A 22,351-nucleotide genomic window follows, 5' to 3' on the forward strand; every position below is an offset into this window, starting at 1 on the left:
TTGTGGGAATGCAAAGGCAAAGCAAAGTGCCGTGGAAGTCAGAATTACAAGAGCACAATGTGCATGATGACATGTTTTCCTTTTTGAATTGTTCCATTGGCAGAGATGCTCCTTGTGCAAATGTCCATTTCTGAAGCTTCGTTTTAGCATTCTGAAAAAACAATAAAAAGAAAAAGTATAAGAACTGGGGTAGTTTTGTTCTCCCTTGTCCACCTCCATCAAATCAAGTGACAGCAGGGGTAATGTTCCGTGGTAGCTGTCTTTAATATTCTGCCCCCCCCCCCAAAAAAAATGTTGTACTCAGTTACGCATGCTTATACGGACCATGGGCCTAATCATTTGCTCCCCTCATGTAAGAGGGGAAGCAGGGGCACTCTGCCTGACCACACCCGTCACATTCCTGCTGGTCTATTGCTGCACCCCTCCACGTGTTTGGGCTGACCCTTTGCAGCAGACAGCCTGCTTGACTTGTGTGGGCTTCCTGTGTGGTGTAGAATCTTAGAAGATCAGGGTTCTAGATCATTTAAAATTGCTGTACAAGTACAAAGGCTCCCTGCTGAAGACGTCCAGCCCAAATGCATGGAAGGCTGCAGGGATAAGCCATCCGTAAGCAACAATGGGTGGGACCAACAAGACTGTCCCTATCATCACCCCAGGACTAGAATTACTGCCCTCCCTGCTCATACTAATGGACTTGCATGAGGGATAGTAACCAAATTTGGGGAAGGGTGTATGCAGTTATTCTAAAGCTTTTCACATCAGATTTCTTTCCATTTGCACTTGACCTGTGCTACAGATTGCTTGCATGCTCACGCTGAAAGGCATTTACTATTGACTGGTAGTATAGTCTCTTGAAGATATAATGTACAACAAAATACAAGGAGTAGCATGTGCCTCAGTACAAAATTTTGTTCCATTTGTGCAAAGGGGGGAAATATGTTTGTTACTTTACCTTCTGCTACCTCAACATGGAAGAAACACCATGGAACTGCGGGGGGATGGGACTCAAAACAGCATCCTCTCTCTTCACATGCAGCAGCAGAGATTCCTGGGTATCCACAATTCTTCCTGACTTTCACCTCTGAAGGACATACCTTTTTATCTGTTTTGAATAGTTACCTGAAGATTAGTGGATCGAAGTCACAGTGTTGCTCGTAGTCTTTGTCTAGCTGGTGCTGCTTTTGCCCTTGCTTTTCTGTTTTATTTGAGCTCAAGATACATGAACTATTTTGTGATTATATATATATATATATATATATATATATGCAGGTTTTGGTGTCTACGAAAGCAAATATATATATATATATATATATAATCCAGTAGCACCTTAGAGACCAACTAAGTTTGTTCTTGGTATAAGCTTTCGTGTACATGCACATGAAAGCTTATACCAAGAACAAACTTAGTTGGTCTCTAAGGTGCTACTAGACAATTTATTTTATTTTTTATATATTTCAACTGCGTCAGACCAACATGGCTACCTACCTGTATTTTGTGATTATTTCCTCTATGTGGGCTGTGATTAGTTTCATCTTACATGCCTGAACCAATTCGTGGACAAACTGGGATGAGCTTAGATACTAATCAACTAATCAACTCACATTTCTAGCAAAGCATAACAAAGGCTGAGGAAAGAAATATAATCCCTGTGGGCAAATTGAATAGCACTGGATTGTATCTGATTAAATCATACTCAGAGTAAAACCATTGATTCCAAAAAGGTCTTCTCTTAGTATGACTTGGTTGGGAACAGCCCATCATCTGCTTGTACTTATATAACCACATTATCCTTAAGCAGCTGTGGGAATAGGCTATCTGGTGTACTGTACACAGCTTAGGTATTTTATTAATCCTTCATACCTAAAGGTTCATCATAAACAAAAATGGTGTGCTTGCTATCTAGCTACCTACCTACCTATCTATCTATCATCTATCTATCTATCATCTATCTATATCATCTATCATCTATCTATCTATCTATCTATCATCTATCTATCTTTCTATCTATCTACTTTCTCTCAGGTTCTGGCATGAAGTCTAACATCAGGCAGGGTTCCAGTGACTGAGAAACAGTGGTTTTTCATATTTCCTTGGACAGTTTCTATGTTTGCCTATAAGACAAGACTAACTGAATGCCTGATAGCAGAATTCCATCTCTCTGACCTGTGTATCATTTTTAGTATCTCAGAAAAGCCAGGTATGCTTCAGAAAAATACATTACATTTTGGGGGGCTTGGAGCAAAGCACCAGGGCACTCCTGCAACTTCAGAACTGAAGCAACACCCGGCATCCCGGCATTGCTGGGGAGTGATTCCAGGAGGTCCACAGTTAACTCTTGCTTTGGGATCAACGTGACATCGGCATTCCGCTGTTGAGAACAGAAATCATGGTTAGCTCTTTTCTTGTGAGAACATGGTAGCCTCTGGCAGGTCTCATTGACCTTGCAATGGGAACTTCCTTCTGTTCAGATATTTGCCTAAATGTAGCCCTCAGTTGAACACCCAATGGCTAAAAGAGGGGAGGGGCACAGGTATGCATGCAAACCCCAGCCCTGTGAGAGCTGGATTGAGCAGGAAAGTCTCTGGAGCTGAGCTGGCCTTTGTGAGGACAAGACTCCCCCCCCCCCCCCGCCCCAATTTTCAGTCCATGCAGGTTCAGGCTCAGTTGCTAAGAGGGCTCATGAATTTCCTATCTAATAAAAATGCAAATCCTTTGTTTAGATCCCTCTGATAGTAGAGATGCCAGGGGTTAAGCCTGCTGAAATCATACAACATGTTTCCAGTAATATTAGAACACGTTATTATTATTATTTTTATTATTTATTATATTTGTATATTGCCATATACACACAGGTCTCAGGGTGGTTCACAACATAAAATCACAATCTGAAACAGCAAAATACATAATAAAAACAAAAACAACCCAATAATCACCCCCTCCCCAACACATTTTAAAAGGGCACCTTTGTGAACTTCCTGTGGGATTTGGGGTTATATTTTATCCCTCTCTCTTAGGTACCAAATCATAAGCAGCACCTGTACGGGACAGCTCTTGTACCTTTGGCAATACCCCTCTAAGGAGGCAAATTGCTAGGTATTTAAAAGATTCTGAATGCAGGTTCATGATGCACATTTGCATTATGTACATATCCTAATGTATATGTAGAGATGCAATTTTAGATCTATGAGAAAATGAAGGTGCTAGATGACTTAGGTCTCACTGGCAATATGCTTTTGCTGCATTCCCAGCAGCCCTGTAAATAAAGTTTTTAAAAAGTTTTTTTTTTTTTTTTAGAAAAGAAAAGGTGCAGGAGATCTAAGACAGTGAAAACAGCTCAGGGCCTAGTTTCCCCTGGGCCACCCCTAAGAACACCACTGCCCTTAACCCCTGTTTTTGGAACACTGTTGTAAGTGGGCATTATTTTGTTACCCTTAGGGGAGCTAAGGCTTGTGGATTTCACTAATGGTCTGCAACCTTTCCCTCCTGCAATTTGAGCTCTCGGATGTGGCTGGTTCGACTTTCCAAGTGACTTGGCTTAGCTTCAATTGTAAAGGTCATCGCTGATATCACTGAAATGAATTGAATTTTTTCTATTGCCCACGCAGCGGAATGTAACCCTTTACTTCCTTATGGGACAGGGGGAGAAACCTTCCATATTTTATAGCTGTTACCCAGTTTGATGTGCACTCTTGCGAAATATATCTAATTGATTAAGGGACTTTGTTGTGCTTCTCTTAATGTTGGTAAGAAGTTGGCCTTAAAGTTTCTCAACAGCAGGGGCAAGTTCATCCAATTCCGAATATTGGCAACATATGCCTTCATTCCATTAATGCACTATAAGGAAGGATAATCTAAACAGCTCTTAAGGTACTTACGTGGAGCTTTCTTATCATCGGCCAATGCACCAAGTCCTAAAATTAAAATGAGTGAAAGTATCCAGACCCCCTTCTGCTCCATCGTAGCTTCCAGCTCTTGGTAAGCAAGCTTTAAAATCAAGGAAAGTACCTCACAGTCCCTATGGGCCTTATTTTATAACGCAATTAATGTTTGTGTTCAACAGTCAGATAACAAGTTTCTAGCCATGCTCCACCTCAAGTATCTCTCTTCATTTGATTAGAAAATGTATCTAAGGGGTTTTGCATACGTGTGTGCATGTGAGTGTGTGTTTGGCAACATATGAGGTGGCGCTACCTGGGTGGTAAGAATCAAATGAAAGTAGATAAACGATATTGGTCAGGCACTGTTGATTACCTCAGAGGAGACATTAGTCAGCATTCCAAACATCTGAGCAGCTTCACATGGCAACCATTTTAGAAAGCTAAATAGACATGCATAAAAGGAAGTGTTGCTTTTTAGCCATACCTGTAGTTTGTATTTCTGCATCAGATTTAGACCAGTACAAATAGCAATATTCAGCCCTAAATCAAAATTCATATGACATTTTTGTGATCAAGGCAATTCTTTGGGACTTGCCCATGAAATTATCCAGGTTTTCATATTATTATTTTTAAAAAATAATAAAGATGCTAGAATAATGTTTAACATTATGAAAAAATCAGAATATGATTTTAAGTTTCAGAATTTTGACCCTCGTCAAACTTTTTTCTTTCTTTACTCAAGTTCTATCTTTTGTTGATTCGTTTTAAGGCAATAGGGTAAAGTGCCAACTTGCTAAACATTTCTCTTCGTTCGCTTCTTTGTTTGCTCCTGAATGTTCACTCTGCTGTGTAGTTCCATTGGTCCTGAATTCCAGTTTAATTAGAGAATTTCTGAAATTGGTTCTAGAACTGGAACACAAACAGTTTGCTGCGGCTATCTATTCCTTCAATTTGTTTACATTCTTACTGATGCACATGTATGCTTTGGTTATGTGCTGCAAAAAAAACTGCAGTCTGGATGTGATCATGCGCAGAACTGCACAAGAATTCTTTTTATACCAATTGTGGGGGGTTTTTTTTGCAGATGCCCAAATGCACTCTGTCTCCTACACATTAAAGGTAGAAAAAGAAAGAAGGAAGGAAGGTTGTGGTTGTGGGGGATGAATCAAAGGGACTAAAGGGCACAGCAGAAGCCCCAGGCACTTCCCTTGTCCCTTCTCCCAGTCTGTCTGTCCTTTCTCCTTCCCATTCTTTCTCTTCCTTCTCTCATACTGGCACAACCACTCTGTCTGTCTGTCTGTCTGTCTGTCTGTCTGTCTGTCTGCCATCTACAGCCATACGTCGGGAGTCGAACAGAATCCGTGCCAGAAATCCGTTCAACTTCCAAAACGTTTGGAACCCAAGGCACGGCTTCCGATTGGCTGCAGGAAGCTCCTGCAGCCAATCGGAAGCTATGGAACCCGCGTCGGACATTCGGGTTCCAAAAGAACATTCACAAACCGGAACACTCGCTTCCGGGTTTGCAGTGTTTGGGAGCCAAATGTTTGAGAACTAAGCTGTTCGAAAACCAAGGTACGACTATATTTCATCTCTTTCCATTTCCTTTCTCCCCCTCTGACCCTGGCTATTGCCTCACTCTCTAATCAACCTCTGCTCCCATGTTCTGCATACGTTGGGATTTTCCAGGCTCAGTCCATCCAAAAAGCTATATGACTGCAGCTAGGGATAGGCTGTACCACCAATGCCCCCCCCCCCCAGTCAGACTGAAACCTCCATGTGACTTCTGGGACTGCAGCCCACAGTTTGAGAAACACTGCAGTATAAAATATATTTCAATGGAGAAAATGAAGATCTTTGCTCCTCGACTGGCAACAGGGCAGAAAATATCTGTGATTTGTGTCATAGCTCTGATACGCTATCAGTGGAGGTCACTGCTGTAGTCAATTGTTAACTATTCCTCTTATCTTTGAGTTGGCACTTTGTATGCCTACACACCCCTTAGCATGTGAGGACTGCACAGCGGAGGTCACTGGATTTTGTAACTGTGTATGTAAATACAAGTCTGGTACCTCCAACAAACAGTTTAATCTGATATGGGCTTTGATACGTTGTTTGAAACAGCAACAACATAGAGCTGGTAACTCCTTACAAAAGTGATTATCTTTGTTACAACAGCTCCATTACCTTTTTTTTCAACACTGTTTCAGTTAGAAAACAAGAGTTTGGGGAGGAGGTCCTCCTTAGAGATGGTTTTCAGGCATAACGAGAAAGCTCAGTGTGCCATCTCTTTCCCTTTATGATTCCCTCTCCTTTCTTTTTTTATGGGGGCATATGTAGAAGGTGCTCTGTCCCCTAACTTTCAGGCTTCCTTTGAATGTCGTAATGATATCTATGACCAATATCTTGCTATCTGAGTGGCTTTGGACATTGGAAAAGAAGTGTTGTTAGCTAGATGTGCCTTTCAGCTGACAGAATGCAGCACTTCTTGAAACAGTTGAAGGGGAACTTGCACAGGTGAAGTTGTGCAAGAATTAGCTTCATCTATCTACAGCCCATGACATTTCCCCTGGACAACTTCTCCTTCAGATGTTCCTGAGGATCACTGAGAGTTGGATGTAGAAATGTCTTCATTGGTGGAACTTCTGAAGCTATTTCAGATGGCAAGGAATCTTTTTCAGTCCTCATGGAGAAGGAGGAGGAGGAGGAGGAGGAGGAGGAGGAGGAGGAGGAGAGGAGGAGGAGTTTGGATTTGATATCCCTCTTTATTACTACCCGAAGGAGTCTCAAAGCGGCTAATATTCTCCTTTCCCTTCCTCCCCCACAACAAACACTCTGTGAGATGAGTGGGACTGAGAGACTTCAGAGAAGTGTGACTAGCCCAAGGTCACCCAGCAGCTGCATGTGGAGGAGTGGAGACGCGAACTCAGTTCACCAGATTACGAGTCCACCACTCTTAACTACTACACCACACTCTCAAGCGAGCAGATTCCAGTGGCAGACAGGGTCCGAGAGGACAATGGGTGGAGTAACAGATGTGAACGTCTCTTACCTTTGTAGGCTACATTCCAACCAGCCAAATATCAGAGGGTTCTGCTGCTATTTGCATATCTAATGAGGGTAAATTCAAGCTGCCATTCCAACCACCACCACACCCAGCACCAAACATGTGTTCGGAAGATGAGCGTGTAGGAATTTACATGCTCAGTTGCATGTGTACAGCTCACTGCTACATGTGAGGTTGTGTGGATTGATATATTAATCCAATGCTAGTGCTAGACAGAATGTCAGTTTTCTGAGAGTTAGAATCCCACTTTCTCTAAGAATACTTTTGTGCCTCTGAACCACCTTATCCTTAGCTATTAGCAACACTGGGAGATGGGTGTGGGATCTGCTATCTGACTAAAAATTGGCTCCTGGTCATATAACCCACCATAGGTTGTTGAAGACTCAGCCCGCAGATATCTGCATATTTGTATCCTTCCACCGCTCTACCACCACCCCCAGCTTATATTTTTGACAATTCCATTGTTTCATCTATTTTTCAGCAGTTGTGGAAACAGGGTGTCTGGGGAAGTGATTGCACAACAAACTCCATATATGTCTATTTGATCCTCATTCCAAATGTATTAATTTAGTTGCATGAACAGGCTGATGCTGGGCTAATCTTCTGCCTCCCACCGATCTGTTATTTATTATTATTTCTAGTACATATGCTCACATTCTTCCTATTGGAGAAATTAGAATTAGTGTCAGACAACCCAACAAAGATGAACACTGGATATTTTGATAGTTTAATATATTTTAGGATAGCATATGAGGAATCCTTCTTGCTATTTATACATATGGGAATGGAAAAGGTGAGACAAAAATGTAGTGCAAGGGAAATCCTGTGGTCCCCTATTCCGCAGAGCATCCTCTTCAGCCACCCCAAACAACTTCCAGTTCTTCATAGTGAAAAATTCCCTTGCCTCGCCAAAGGTTCAAAGCACCAGGGAACATTTTGGGCATACTGGAAATGTTCAAAGCAGCATCCTTTCTTCAAGCATTCATCAGCAGAGATGCCAGGGGATCCACAACCCACCCTTTTGTTTGGTGCCATTCCACACATCTTGGGAGGTCCTTAAAATGAAAAAGAATGAGAAAGAAGAACTTTTGACTCAAAGTTTTTTGTTTTTGTGTTGTTTGTTGTTGTTTTTTAAAAAAGTTAATTGGATTGTGAAGCTGCCCCATAATTCCTCTATGAATGTGTATCAATTTCTGTCTATATTATATTATAGTATTCTCACAAAAGCTGATGAGGTTCTGGACCATGCAGCTTTACACTGCAGGGGGGGGGATTTACTTTATACTGTGAAAGGCTGAAGACTCCAAAAGGAAGGAAGGAAGGAAGGAAGGAAGGAAGGAAGGAAGGAAGGAAGGAAGGAAGGAAGGAAGGATCCCTCTATACATGGATGGGAGAAGCTTTCCTAACTATTAAAGTAGATGCTGATCTACTTTAACAGCCAGGAAAACGTCTGCACCCTGCAATGTAAATTTGTTCTTCTGCCTATTTCCTCCCAGTATTATTGGATATGTCTGAGTTCTAGAATGCATAAGATCCTGGTATGTTCTGAAGAACATAAGATATATGAAGAAGATACATTCAAATGAAAAATAAATGGGAAAGGCTTTTGATACAAAATACTCTGCAAACCAATTGGATCTTTAGTTTACTTCAATTTATTTCTACAATCATAAGTTGTTGTTTTTACAAGATGTGCTATCGAGGGCCAGCACTAGGATTTTTTTTGGGGGGGCAGAGCTTTGGCCGGGTGCCCTTCAGTTAGCTCCTCTTAGCATCACTCTGATACTCTCCCAAGCTTACCAGGAAGCTGATGACAGTGGGTGTGGGTGGTTGGCAATAGCGGTGGGCCATGATGCTGAAAGCAGGGCAGCTCTACCTTTCTGGCTCCTCCTCAGACCAGAGTTGTTAAGACAAGTACTAGATGAGAGAGTGGCAGATGCTGTCATCTTAATCATTCCCAATGCCTCTGGGACTCACCTCACTGTTTCTGTGATGGAGTGGGGCCCAGACACATTAAGGAGAATGAAGATGGCACCTGACCAGCACATCTCTTCACAGTGCTTGTCCAAAAAGATTTTATTTTTTTACAAATAAAATAATTGAAGCTGGAGTCAGCTGACACTGGGGCTGGAGACATGCTGTCATATCCTATGCACACAGAACTGAAGTGGTGGGGAGAAAAATGGGCAACTAAAAAATATTAAAATGGCACAAGACTGTAGTTGCAGCCCAGTGTCCTTGGAAACAGTTCCAGTAGCAACCAGACAATGCCTGTGCTAACACTGACTTGCCAAATACAATCAGAATATTCAAAATACAGAGGGCAAAATCCTCATAATTCCATTACTTTTATTTCTGGAAAATATGGATTTTGCAATAAAAATGTGATATCTCAACAATAAGTAAATGCAATATTATAGTCCGTCCAATATTTTGTTATTCTCATTCCAGGACAGAATCTCTATGGACATGGATCAAGATGCTATCCCTACACTGCTCTCTGTAGGCATACTTCATCCCTCTCTATTTCAGAGACATCTGTTGTCACAAGCAAGTTGCTGCTCTGTTACCTGTTATGGATGTTGGGTAAAAACACCACCGTGTACTAACAACATATGAATTGAAACAGCATCCTCTTCCCTGGCATTCCTCGGCAGTGATGCCTGGGTATCCACAGTCTTCCCTTGCGCTCATGTCCATTACACAATGCTGGGAAACTGTTCAGAAGAATGAATCATGTTACTGCCAGCCTTCTGTTACTTCTATTGATGTGCCTTTCATGTATTTATCTGTTTGGTTATTTTAATCATAGAATACACGAACCATTAAAAGACTTGTTATGGACCATGACTTAGGCAGAAACAATTAACAACTGGTCAAATGGTTGTGCCCTATCCTATTTTCTCACTATCATGTGGATAGGAGTTCTCTTCTACATTGGACTGGAATTTGGAGACATTTGGAGGAATCTGGAGGCAGAAATCACTTCTATCTACCAGTGTTCTGAACAGAGATCATATAATTGTAGAGTTGGAAGAGACCACAAAGGTTATCAAGTCCCATCCCTTGCAATGCAGAAATCCTTTCCCCAATGTGGAGTTTGAACTCATGACCTTGAGATTAAGAGTCTCATGCTCTACTGACTGAGCTATCCTCAGCCACTGAGGCTTACTGTTGCCTGCCTTGTGCTCTCTTGGGGAAGAAACAGGCTGTGGAACAGGAACTCTGCTTTTCCATTAACCAGTCCTCAATAGGTGCATGCCCTGGTTATCTCTCGTTTGGATACATGTGGCTACCTTTGAAGGTGACTTGGAAACTACAACTAAACCAGAATGCGACAGCTAGACTGATGACTGCAAATGGCCACCAGGACCATATAACACTGGTCCTAAAGTATCTTCACTGGCTTCCAGTACATTTCCAAGTACAATTCAAAATGTTGGTGCTGATCTTTAAAACCCAAAACGGCCTCGGCCCAGTATACCTGAAGGAGCCTCTCCATCCCCATTATTCAGCCCAGACACTGAGGTCCTCCGTCAAGGGTCTTCTGGTGGTTCCCTCACTGTGAGAAGTGAAATTACAGGGAACCAGGCAGAAGGCCTTTTTAGTAGTGGAACGCCCTCCCTTCAGATGTCAAGAAAATAAAGAACTACATAACTTTTAGAAGACATCTGAAGACAGCCCTGTATCAGGAAGGTTTTTTATATTTGATATATTACTATGTTTTACATGTGCTGTAAGCCACCCAGAGTGACTGGGGAAACCCAGCCAGATGGGCGGGGAATAATAAAAATAATAAAAATATCTTTGTAACAAAGTTATTGTTTATGTGACATCAGGTTACATAAGAACCTAAAGGAACATGATTGTGAATGGGCTTATATTTCCCCTCTTGAATTTGGAGAACATTAACACAAAGTCATTACCCTCATTCACTGGGGGATAGAAGCACATTGATGTGTCAGAAGCCTTTCGGTCAAAACAGCATCCAATCCTTTTGCACCTCTTGCGCGTGATCCCTTGATAGCCACAGTCCACTCTTGCTTGCGGTTCAGTCATTCTCTTTGCATATCGGAGTGAAGCTATTGGAAACCATATGCCATGTTTTAGGCAGCTTGTAATGTTGCTTTCAGCCTAGGTTGAGAAATAACTCCTTGTTGGCTTAAATGAAGCTCATCAAAACCAAAATCCAAGGACCTAAATCAAGGTCCTGGAGCTTAGACCCCACCCCCTGGCACAGAGCCCAAACAGCCGAAGGACTACTGCCTCTTCCCACTGCAGCCTGTCCCATGTGTTAAGATGCAAAGCCCTGCTCCAAGTACATTCTTTATTTGAAGTGTGTTGTGAAATGGCACAGGAGACCAGCTGCTCTGTGGTGGCAACCAGGCTCTGAAATGCCTCCCCCAGGAAGCATGATGAGCACATCTTTAGTTATATAGCTATTCCATTTCTTGCCTGCCCTTCATTAAATTCATGAATCCAGGGTGAGCAACTGGAGGAATTGTTTGCAAAATTGGGACAGCTGTGTTTTGGTTCTCATATTGTTGCAGAATGTGTGGATTAGGTCATGTGAAACGAATCTAATTTCTACCCTGTCCCTAGCTACTTCCCATTCCTCCCCCAAACCTTTCGTATATCATTTACCTCTTTCTCCAGAAGGTTTGAAGCACCATGGGACATCAGGCACAGTTGCATCAAAGCAGCAGCCCTTTTCTGTGCATTGCTCTGCAGTGATGCCTGCAGAAGTGGCATCACACCTCTTTCTAGCCTGGACATCCATCAGACATTGGCATGCATCTGTTTGGAAGGAATTGCTACATTTGGAGCAACCATATTTACCACTCCATTGTAAAGTAACCAAATGTGGGGTGGACAGTTGTTGTGTCACGTTGTGAGCTGGGTTTATAGAAAATAAATCATGTGGTCCCTTAATACTTTGCATTTCTTCATGGATTCAAAATATCTCAACCAATTCACAAGGCTCCTATCTCCTATTGTGAAGAGTCCATCTGGCTCTAACTGGTTGAGCTTTAATGTGAGAGTTTGGGATAAGCAAATGCAGCCTATAAGTAAAAGGAGCTTAACATTACAACAAGCAAGAAGTCTGCCAAACAACCAACCAGCTGCTGCACATCCATCAGATACCTGCCTCACAGGGACTAGTACAGTCTCCTTGTCTTTGGTGCCAACATTATCATTTTATACAAACCAATGTTTGATCAGCAAGTGTGGATTGTCTTCTGTTCTCTTTGTCAACAGTAATGGCGACAGTGGTTGGGTGGGTGTCTATAGGTCTATAGGACATGGCACTGTAGCATGGGTTTATGAAGCTATAATAAGAATGCCTAAAGCAATTTATTGACTACAACAGTGGCACTCAAGGTTATCCTCAGTTGACCTCACATAGAGAGAAAGAAAATAAAAATTTCTTCTATGGGAATTATTTTACTAACAATTTATAGATGACTGCATTTGCCTGTTGTTTCGTCACTTTGCTGTTCATCACTAACTCGGCTTCTTTTGTTTATTAAGAAACAAATAGTATATGCAATATATACTTACATGGTGGATGTCTTCTATTTTGGGAACAGACAGATCCTAAGCACAGGGCAGCAACCAACAATAACCATTGCTTGCATTCCATTCCTATATCCAGCTTGTTCACTTTAATACTTTCTAAGAAAACTGATCTGAAATAACATATGTTTACATTACATTTATATCCCTAAATTAAAATAATACAAATACTTAAGCTGGTTCATTTCTTCCCAAAATTTATCAGTGAAAAAATGCTGTTCAATGGCAGATTTACAGTCCACAGGGTCCTGTGCTCAGTCCTTTGGGGGGGGGGGATCCTGTTTGTTCACCTAAATAAACAAGACTATGTCCAAAGTTATGATGGAGCAAAATGCATAATAATTGTCAATTAATCTGTCATAACCTACATTTTGTAATGCAGACCTTTCGATCGCTAAAATGGTTGAGCTCATTCAATGCTCTTGAGTTATAGTCGAACGTTAGTAATGGACTCTTTTAAGGGTGTTAACAATCTTTCACCAGTCACTCTTGATATGGGTGAGGTTTAAAAATATTAATTGTCTCTACATTTGGGAATGTGGTACTCAAACCAGCGACAGGCTTGTAAAGTGCAGTGGGAGACTTTGATGATATGAAGTCCTCACTGTGACAAAATGCAGGAAGAATTGCAATTTAATTTATCTTTTATTTTTATTTAAAGAACAAAACAGGATCAGTTTCCTGAAAAGTGTGGATTAGGTCATATTCTACCCAATCAAAGCATGACACAGCCTACAGAGCTTAAACAGAGCAGGGGCAGATGTGATTTAGAATTATGAGCCTCAGAAATAAATGGTATGGCATACACAGAGTGCACCTGTCTAGCCAATGAGGAATCTCTGTTTGCATTTAATGTGATGATTCAACACTAACAACGGCCTGAAATAAAAACTCTTTGGGTTGTATTCAGTGCTAATCCTACTCTGAATAGACCTGTTTAAATTAGTGAGCATGACTAACTTAGGTCCATTAATTTTAATGGGTTTACTCGGAGAAGAACTGGCATTTGATTACATTCCTTCATTACCAGTCAGCCACATGATACATGGAATCATTGCTTCTCCTTTACCAAAGTGGCAAGAAAAACAAGAAGCAAGTAACCCCAGCACCAAAAGATAGTAAGGGTCGGGCAGGATTCCATCAATGAGTCACACCAATGGAAGCTTGCATAGGGACTTCTGCTAGTGCCTTAAGGTTTTCCTCCTCTCTCCACTCCATGGGCGTCCTCCACACATCACGAATTGGCTCTGAGAAACCTTGGAACAGCAGGCAGGAGAAGGCAAATGATTGTGTTGTTGGACTGATCTGCTCAGTGCTACATTGAATTCCTCCCACTGTGACATAAAGGAAATCAAGTCCGTGCTCTGCGTGTTCCACTTCACCAGAGTTTAGAGCAATTCCAGTCCAGGTTGAAAAAAAAGATTACAAGCCACACAGCATCCACTGCTGGCTAGGCCTCATACTATGGTGCACTTAGTCTAAATGCTAATACTAATCCTTTTTTCTTCTCTTTTCTGTTACTCTAGGATCAGGGACGGATTTAGGTTTGATGGGACTCTAAGCTACTGAAGGTAATGGGGCCCTTTATATGTCTAGCTGTCCTTTGTCAACAACAAATTGTCGCTGTTTTTTGTGTTGAATAGATGCTCTATGGTAATTTATGGACCTAATAGGTATCTAAAGCCATTTGCACATAACAAAATATGTATTTTATAAAAGCAATTGATATAGAAATGAGCAAACCAGTGATATTTTAGGGAGCAGGCTAGCAGGCGGGGCCCATTACTTACATCGCAGGAGCCTACACAACACACAACACACAACACTGTTGCTGTATGTAGGTTTTATTTTATTTGTTTTTTATCTTATATTTTGGAAATGTACATCCTGGGTTTTTTTCTTTAGTTTTTTTTGGGGGGGCCACTAAGAGAGTGGGGCCCAAAGCTATAGCTTGTTTAGTATATACATAAATCCGGCACTGACTAGGACAACAATCTTCTAAAATATCTGTTTTAGGGGATAAGCTCCCCATGCTTTAAGTAAACTATATAAAATTATAAGACTGCTGAGTTATATAGTTGCAGTCAATAATTGTTTAACACTTGCCACAAATGTTTCTGCCAGAAATTAGAACAGTATTGACTACAACAATATAGCGCAGTGTTTTTTTAACCACAGCCAACATGATAAAAGAAAAATGTCCTGATCCAGAGTATTCTGAGTAATTCTTGCTGGATTGGGTCCCTGTGACATCCCTTTGAATCATAGAATCACATGTGGAAATTGAAAAGAAATAAAAGTTGCTGTATAAAGTGCTTCAAAAAGCCAGTCATGGCCTTTTCCATTCCACACACACACACACCCATCTTCTATGTCCCTGCCAACAGACACTTTGCATTCTGTGGCCACTGAACATGTTGAGTCCACATCGGTCCAAGACTTTTTGTACTTTCTTGCTTTTTTGTACTTCTGCTGATGCCTCCTCCTTGTGTGTGGAATAATGTCATATTGGCTACCTAAGGATCACCACTTGGAGGATGAGTTTGCTGTAGTGTTGCCATCTATTTGGTGAATATATGTGTACATGCCTCATATCTAAGTGCACAGATCTGTGGAATGGGACTATGAACAATGATAACACTCCAGATCTTGCTCTTGAGAGTCAAAAAAATATTAACCTAAAGATATTATTTCCAAAATAGTATAAAAAGTTTTTTGAGGCATACATTTTAAGCATCCTTTGAAACCATATGGCAATGATTTCCTGTTAGGGTTCCAAGGAGTTGCTTAAGAGCAAGCAGGCAAATGCCTCCCTGCTTGGCTGTGAAGCCTTGCTTTTGATGCCAAAATTAACTTTATCTGTCCAGAGCGCCACTCTCCCATGGCTGGCTCATTCACTGGCGGAATCCATGAGTGGGCAGTCCTTAAACCTTCCCCAGCAAAGCAGTTTCTTGACGCCCAATCTGCGCCTCCCCTCTCGGCGGGAAAGCTTACTGCGCAAGGAGGGCATGGGTAACGGAGGACCTCTCTCCTCCCCGCTTTGCCCAGGCAAGGTGTCCTGGCACTGCCTTGCCTCCTCCGAGCCCTGAAGCTTCTCTCCACTGGAAGCGTGGTTCCTCTCCTCCGCTGAGGAGGAGCTGCTTCCCACGATCTTTGGGGGCTCTCTGTAATCCATCCGGCTTTTCCCCTCTCCCCCCTGAGCCGATGGCAGTTCCCTGACATTTACATAAAGTAATGTGCAGAGTAAGTAAAAGAAATACGTAGAAATTTTGGCTTACTTGAAATGGTGAGAAGCTAGACATAAGTGGCTTGATTCTGGTGCTGCCAGACCTAGATGTTAGATAACAGAAAATTTCCTGTCTTCTTCAGTCCCAAGGATTATTCTTGGAATAATGGCTTTTAGTTTGCAGATCAGCATCTAATAGCCGTGATGTCACACCATGTCTGAACTGAGCCTACAAGCTTCATTTTTTAAAAGGACAAAGGACAAAGGGCTTTTTTATATGTGATAGTTCAGGCTCTGGGCAGAAAGCCAAGCTTCCCAAATGTTTATCTGCTGTTCAGCTAATTTACTGTCCTCCAACCAGATCCTATGAGGAATCTGATCCAGAGGAACTATCAGTACCCAGATATGTCATGACCTCTGGAGCTGTACTTGCATCCGGAGTCCACCCAGGAGGAAGCGCTCTGTTTGGGAGGCAATAAACAGATCAACAGATCACCATCACCAGATGCAATGCTGAAGGGCAGCACAAAGTTGTTGCCAGGTAGATAAGCATTTGGGCAGAGAACATAAGGCAAGGCACTTCTTCCCAGAAGATACTTCATGCAGTGCTACAGGAAACTTAATTGTTTTCAGTGCCAGATTTATGTATAGGCTAAGTAGGCTGAAGCATAGAGCCTCTAAATCTAGGGGGCCTCGCCAGCCAGCCCGCTCCCCAGTGGGCAGTCTCCTCTCTATTATGGTATGGCAGTACAAGCCACTCTACACTTCCATCACAAGATTAGGGTGCATTTTTCTGTAGGTGATGATTTTGTATGGAGATACCAGACCAGATGCAACAAAACAATGCTCCCTTACACTAGTATAGCCTACAAACCAGAGATGAGAGATCTGTGGTCCTTCATATATTGATGGTCTACAACTCACATTATCCCTGATTGTTGGGAATTAGAGTCCAGCAACATTGGGAAAGCCACAAATTGCCCATCTGTGCTATAAATGGTGGCTGAGCTCAATAAAATGTGCAAAGATGGGAATGAATGCACGACAGAGATACAGTTCATCCCTTATACAGCCAAGACTCCCTGGAATAAACCTCTCACTCCAGCCATTGTCACATGGAATGATCGTAAACTCAGGGAAAACATAAAAGTAATTGGTGTGCATTTCTTTTTTCTCTGGCCCACTGCCCCATTTTGACTGCATTCTTTTTGAAAGATGAGGCAATCGCCGTCTCGTGTCCTTAACATCATCACTTCACACACCCCTCCCCTCCTTCCCTCCCATCTCTGGGGTAGCCTTTGTGGTTAAAGAGTAATTTACTGATTTGTTTTCTTTTTCTGAGAAAGCTTTGGTACTTTCTCTGTTTCCCCATGTGGTATATTATGGTGGCATTCCTCCCTCCAGACTCGCACCCAAAGTTGTTCATGCTGTGCGCCTGATTATTTTGGTAAACACTGAGGAGCCAGTTTTCTGAGCCAGTGCTATCAAACAGACAGCAGCCTATCCTCTGGCAGAACAGAGCAAGGGCCACAGAGGGAAATGATTTCCCTACCCTAGAAAAACAGCTCTTCTAGCACATTTGATCTAAATTCTCCACAATTGTGCATTGTAAAGGCTTGTTTCTTCAATATAGAGAAGTACTTGGCAGGCATGTATAGAGATGAGGGCTGGGTGCATCTTACTAAATGTCTGAATTTGAAAGAAAGAGAAGGAAAGCAGAAATTAAGGACGCAACACACTTTTGCTTTGATTTATTGCTTCAGGAAGGAGCAAAGCGCTGAACAGTAGGGGGGGAGAATCAGAAGAAGTAATCTATAGCATGGTTTAAGTGGTTCAATTAGTCTCAGAATTCTGCAGGATCTCAGTTGCCAACATTGTCAAGAAACGGGTCCATGATGATGAAGTGCCTTGTGCACAGCTTCTTCGTGTAGAGAAGTGGTTCCTACTATCACTGAATCCCTTCCTTATAACACGCACTCTGGATGGAGAAAGTGAAAGAATAACATCAGCCACACAATCCACTTCATCAGAGCATTTCTCGCCTCAAGCATTTTAAAAAAATTCTCATTTAAACATATTGATGCACGTTCCAAACATTTCCCAAATGATCAACATAAAATAAATATAACTTGTAGTGATGAGAACAGCTCACTTAGCTGCCATTCAAAAGAGCAGTCCATTCATCTTTTTTAACCTCTTCCCTGTACTAATATCTGCTAATACAAAATCTGCATTGTGATGTGTGATGCCATTGCAATGTCCACCTCCCAGTCTCCTGCTTTTAAGTGTGTGGGGAATTTTGCAACATGATTGATGTCATGCTTATTCATTTGATTTAGATATTACTCAGATACCTTTATTGGGGACGGGATGGCCAGCTACAAAAGAAGACAGAGCTCCCACACCTTGAGCAGCTGTCGTACTAACTTCACCTCCTGAAATTCCTTCTTCTACTCTACTTTGAAAGGTTTGGGGGCCTCTGCATCTGGCTAGCCTAGCCCAGCCCTTGCCCTGTCCATCTCTGCCCCAATTACACAAATCCCCAACTACCTGTTTTCTCCATCCTTCCCTTTCAACCTGATCTAGTGCAGCCTTTCCCCAGAGCAGTGCTATCCAGATGTTTTGGACCACAATCCTCAGCAGCCCCAGCCAGCATTGCTGTGCTGGCTGGGATGTTGATGGGAGTTGTAGTTCAATGTACCTGAAGGGCACCTGTTTGGGAAAGGACTGGTTTAGCACATGTGTGTGAGAGAGTGGCTGGAGAGATGGGGAATGTGATATATGCATCTCTGAGGCTGCATCAGTTTACAGAGCTGAGCTTTTCAGATGCAGCTCTCTTCCCCAGGTTGTGACTTGGCAACCCTAGATTCTATGCATCTGAGAGGATCAAGCCCTCAGGTGCGATTTCTGCTTTATTAGAGAACCACCGTACAAATTAGAAAATAACAAATTAGAAAAATTAGAAACGTATTTGGCATCACAAGGCCACTGCACAACACCAATACTTGTAATTTCAGAAGGAGACTAGCACAACTGATTTTGGGATTCAGTCCTGCCTTGTGCCAAGGTTACGTTAATGAAAACGTTTAGAATAATTTAAGCTCTTACAACAAGACATTCATATTGTACTTTTATGTACCAAAAATCACACACATTAAATGTATTTGACACTGGAATCCAAAAACGAATTAGAGTTGTGGATACTAACCTTCTATTGAAATGGGTTTGAAGCACCAGGGGGCATCAATCACGTTTGAATCAAAGCAACATTGCCTTGCACTGCATTCAATTTCACCAATGCCTGGGTAGCCACAATTTTCTCTTGATCTTGCTGGAACATTGCATTGTCCTGAAGCTATTTAAAGCAAAGTTTGATATCAGCAAGTTGTTTTCTGTGAGGGAGATGATCACGAATGCACCAAGCAACCTCATAAATTCATGTACTCCTTTGCTTTTTAAATAAAACAATTACATCTATTTGATCTTCTTGTAATCATCACACTAATTACAATTCTAGTCACATTAACACTGATAGTTTTAGTGCAAAAGTAACCCTGGTATTTTCATCATTCATTGCTTTAATGTCAGTCAACGTTTATTATGGCAAACAGTCAGCATCTTAAACCAGAAGAAGGGAGAGTTCCCTGTTTGCCACACACACAGCCTCCACTTCAGAATGAAGAATGAAAGCACAACTTCTTAAAGAAGCACCTGCCCTAGCATTGCTCTAGAAAAGAAGAAAACGTCTCTTCATTCATGAGAATAACACAATGGCCTGTTATGGCAGCAACGTAAGTTTAATGATCAGAACCTTGTTGCTAGATTATTATGAGCGCACTAATAAGATCAAAATCAGTTCAAAAGCCTGATATATAGATAAACCAAAATTATTATTTTCAGACACATATTCAGCTTACCGCATGGTTTTATCTGAGATATTACATATCCAACATTGGACATGGGTATATTTGTTTGTATATTTGGGGGGGGGATGCCATAATATGCCATATAACAAAAGATTCAGTAGCTGCCACAAATTCCCAGCTTTCATTCTTTTTAATTCTATTTTTAATGAGCTAATTTGGTTAGTGTGGGCTGTATATTTGTTAAAGGAGCTTTAGAATATATGGACATTTAGAAGCCAGAAGCTGTCTATGGTTAGAAGACACGGCATCCATCCACTGCCACATGAATTGTCTTGGCACCAATTCCAGTTCTTTTGCATGTCCCTGATTTCTGCCTGTCTGAGCAAACTTACCAACATCCTAAATGCCCTCTATGACAAATCTCCCCCCACCTCTTGCCCTCTTTAGAAATAACCAGAGAGTAAATGTGGGTGAGCTATTTTTTATATTCCTATAATAAAATAAAACCAACTTCATAATATTCACACATTATTAAACACTTCTACTTCAGGTTTTCTTGGTTTCAAAATACAGGGTTTGGGGCTTAAAACATAAACATGAATGAAGCCTTCTTTTTATTAGAATCACACAGAAATGCATTCCTAGATAGCTCTCCAGTACTACCCCATCAAGACAGCCAGATCTAGCGATATATAAGAGAAAGTTCACCTGCCTTTTAGAACTGATATTTTGGCTGCAATGCTACAAGCAGAACGGCAGAGGCTTGCGCCACTAGTGTAGCTTCGTTGTATGCCACTTGATTTTTCATATAATATAAATGATAAAAGAAATACTGAAAATGCATGCACTTACGCAGCAAGGCATTGCTGAGCCCTACAATGGTCAAAATGGCCAGAACCCAGATCATTTTGTTTCCCATTGCAGCGTCTTTGATCGGCCTCAAGGAAAGGAAGATGGAGAATCTGTAAATGAGAACCACACCAGAGAGAGTTTTGTTTTATATATTGGCTGTGTTTGTTGGCTTGGTTTCATAGAATATTTGCCTAAGGTGGTGCTTTTTGGAATCCTGTTCCTGATATCTCTTTTTGATTAAAATTAGACCATTAACACATTTACCAGCATTCACTGTGACTGGTTTCCCCTGATAGCAGTTCTAAAAGAAAAGAAAACTGGTTCAGATATTAAACTTTGCTAAAGGCTGTTTACACATAGGCAGGTTCCACCCAAGGCTCCAGCATTTACTCTTTAAATCCAGTGTGTCATGGGAGTAAGCTTTGGGATTAGACATACACCCTGTTTATTGGGATCAGACATACACCCTGTTTATACACCATTCATTGATGACCCAGGGTAGATAGAACACATGCAGTTGAAAAGAGATCCCCAGTATTATACAAACCCATGTCTACCATGTGGATTGATTTTGCCATTTTGATTTCCCCCTAACTCTGTGAACATTGGTGGTATGAAAAGAGGCTGCTAGACTGGGTCAGGTAGTTCAGACAAGTGTCACCTGACAGATTCCCTTTGGTTGGCAGGATTAAGATAGATGGCCCTGAATGGCAGGTCTTTGCATAGCTAAGGAAGTAGCCAGACTCTATCTGGAAGCAGTGTGCGTCTTTTTTCCTCCCACCTTTTCCCTACCTGTGGGGATGATGACTAAAATGCTCTCCGTAAGAAATGTGGTAGTTCTGGTGGCTGCCCTAGAAACTGGATGCAGAGCAGTGAATTTGGGGCATCTATTGGAATTAAGCTGCCCCTTCAGTCAGTATATGTGTGTAAATAAAACCATACATGGCAATAAAAATCACATATTGCAAAAAAAAACCCCACCCACTTCCAGTGAAATTAAAACAGGGTACACACTTAGTCAAAGGAATTCCAACCCTAAAGTCTTTAGGCAACATGTGGAGACATGTTATAGCAGAGAGAAGTAGTACTGAGAGAAATATTTCACCAGGTCTTTGGCATAGACTGATATATAATTCCTTGGTTCTCTATTGTATTTCTCCGGTCAGAGGTGGTCATGCTGATACTTGCATTTGTCATTTTTAGCCATTTGTTTTTAATTTTTAAGCCATTTCAAAGCCATTGGGACAGAAAAGCAGTCTAAAAATATTAACATAATGTAACTACTAGATTACATTAACGTAGAATTACATGCACTCTACAGGGTTGCTTCTCCCCTCCCCCCCATAAAGCCAAGAGATTTGTGACATTTTAATGCATTTTTAATCTTTGTTGGAAGCCACCCAGAATTATTATTACAGGACTGCAAGGTGTAATATTGCCAATTCTTTAACTCAAATTCTGGTTGCATTTTTCCAGTCCCAAGTCAAAGCTGTGTACTCACTGGCTATAGCTCCTGCCTATAACCTTCCCTAAAGTTAAACAGCATATTTGACTTGCATACAGTGAAATAAATCTCTTAGATTTAATTCTAGAATAGAGAGACAAGTAGTTAGGTGCTGTTTGCTCATTGTTTCTTAGGGGAGAAAACATTGCAAAGATTTACCAGCAGAACTGACCATCCTAATTTAGGAAAAGAAGTTATTTGTACCAGAACTGTACCTGAATGTGGGATGGAGGGGAGGGGAGCAGGATCAGACCAGCATTATAAAGTCTTATTTAAAACATTTGTGGGGATGTGCACTGCAACTTCACCATAGTTGTACAATATTGAATGTATAAGATCAGTTTTAGTTCCCTGTGGATTGTTAAAGTGTTCAAGACTCCTGCA

The 22,351-nt window shown here is 41.5% G+C and overlaps 1 protein-coding gene across 1 annotated transcript; it reads right to left on the reverse strand.

Moving 5' to 3' along the window:
- Positions 1-128: 128 nt before the first annotated feature.
- On the reverse strand, positions 129-20,577 carry LOC114596476 (uncharacterized). Its single transcript, XM_077927793.1, has 12 exons — positions 20,464-20,577; positions 18,954-19,100; positions 15,798-15,852; positions 12,505-12,632; positions 11,587-11,739; positions 10,869-11,024; positions 9,513-9,659; positions 7,834-7,997; positions 3,876-4,023; positions 2,222-2,368; positions 953-1,102; positions 129-151 (listed from the first exon to the last, which is right to left on the reverse strand). Exons 1-12 carry the CDS (start codon positions 20,528-20,530, stop codon positions 144-146), a joined length of 1,470 nt encoding a protein of 489 aa, XP_077783919.1. The 5' UTR covers positions 20,531-20,577; the 3' UTR covers positions 129-143.
- Positions 20,578-22,351: the final 1,774 nt, after the last annotated feature.

The sequence above is a fragment of the Podarcis muralis genome, chromosome 4 (genome assembly GCF_964188315.1).
Source record: "Podarcis muralis chromosome 4, rPodMur119.hap1.1, whole genome shotgun sequence".
NCBI classification, from domain to species: domain Eukaryota; kingdom Metazoa; phylum Chordata; class Lepidosauria; order Squamata; family Lacertidae; genus Podarcis; species Podarcis muralis.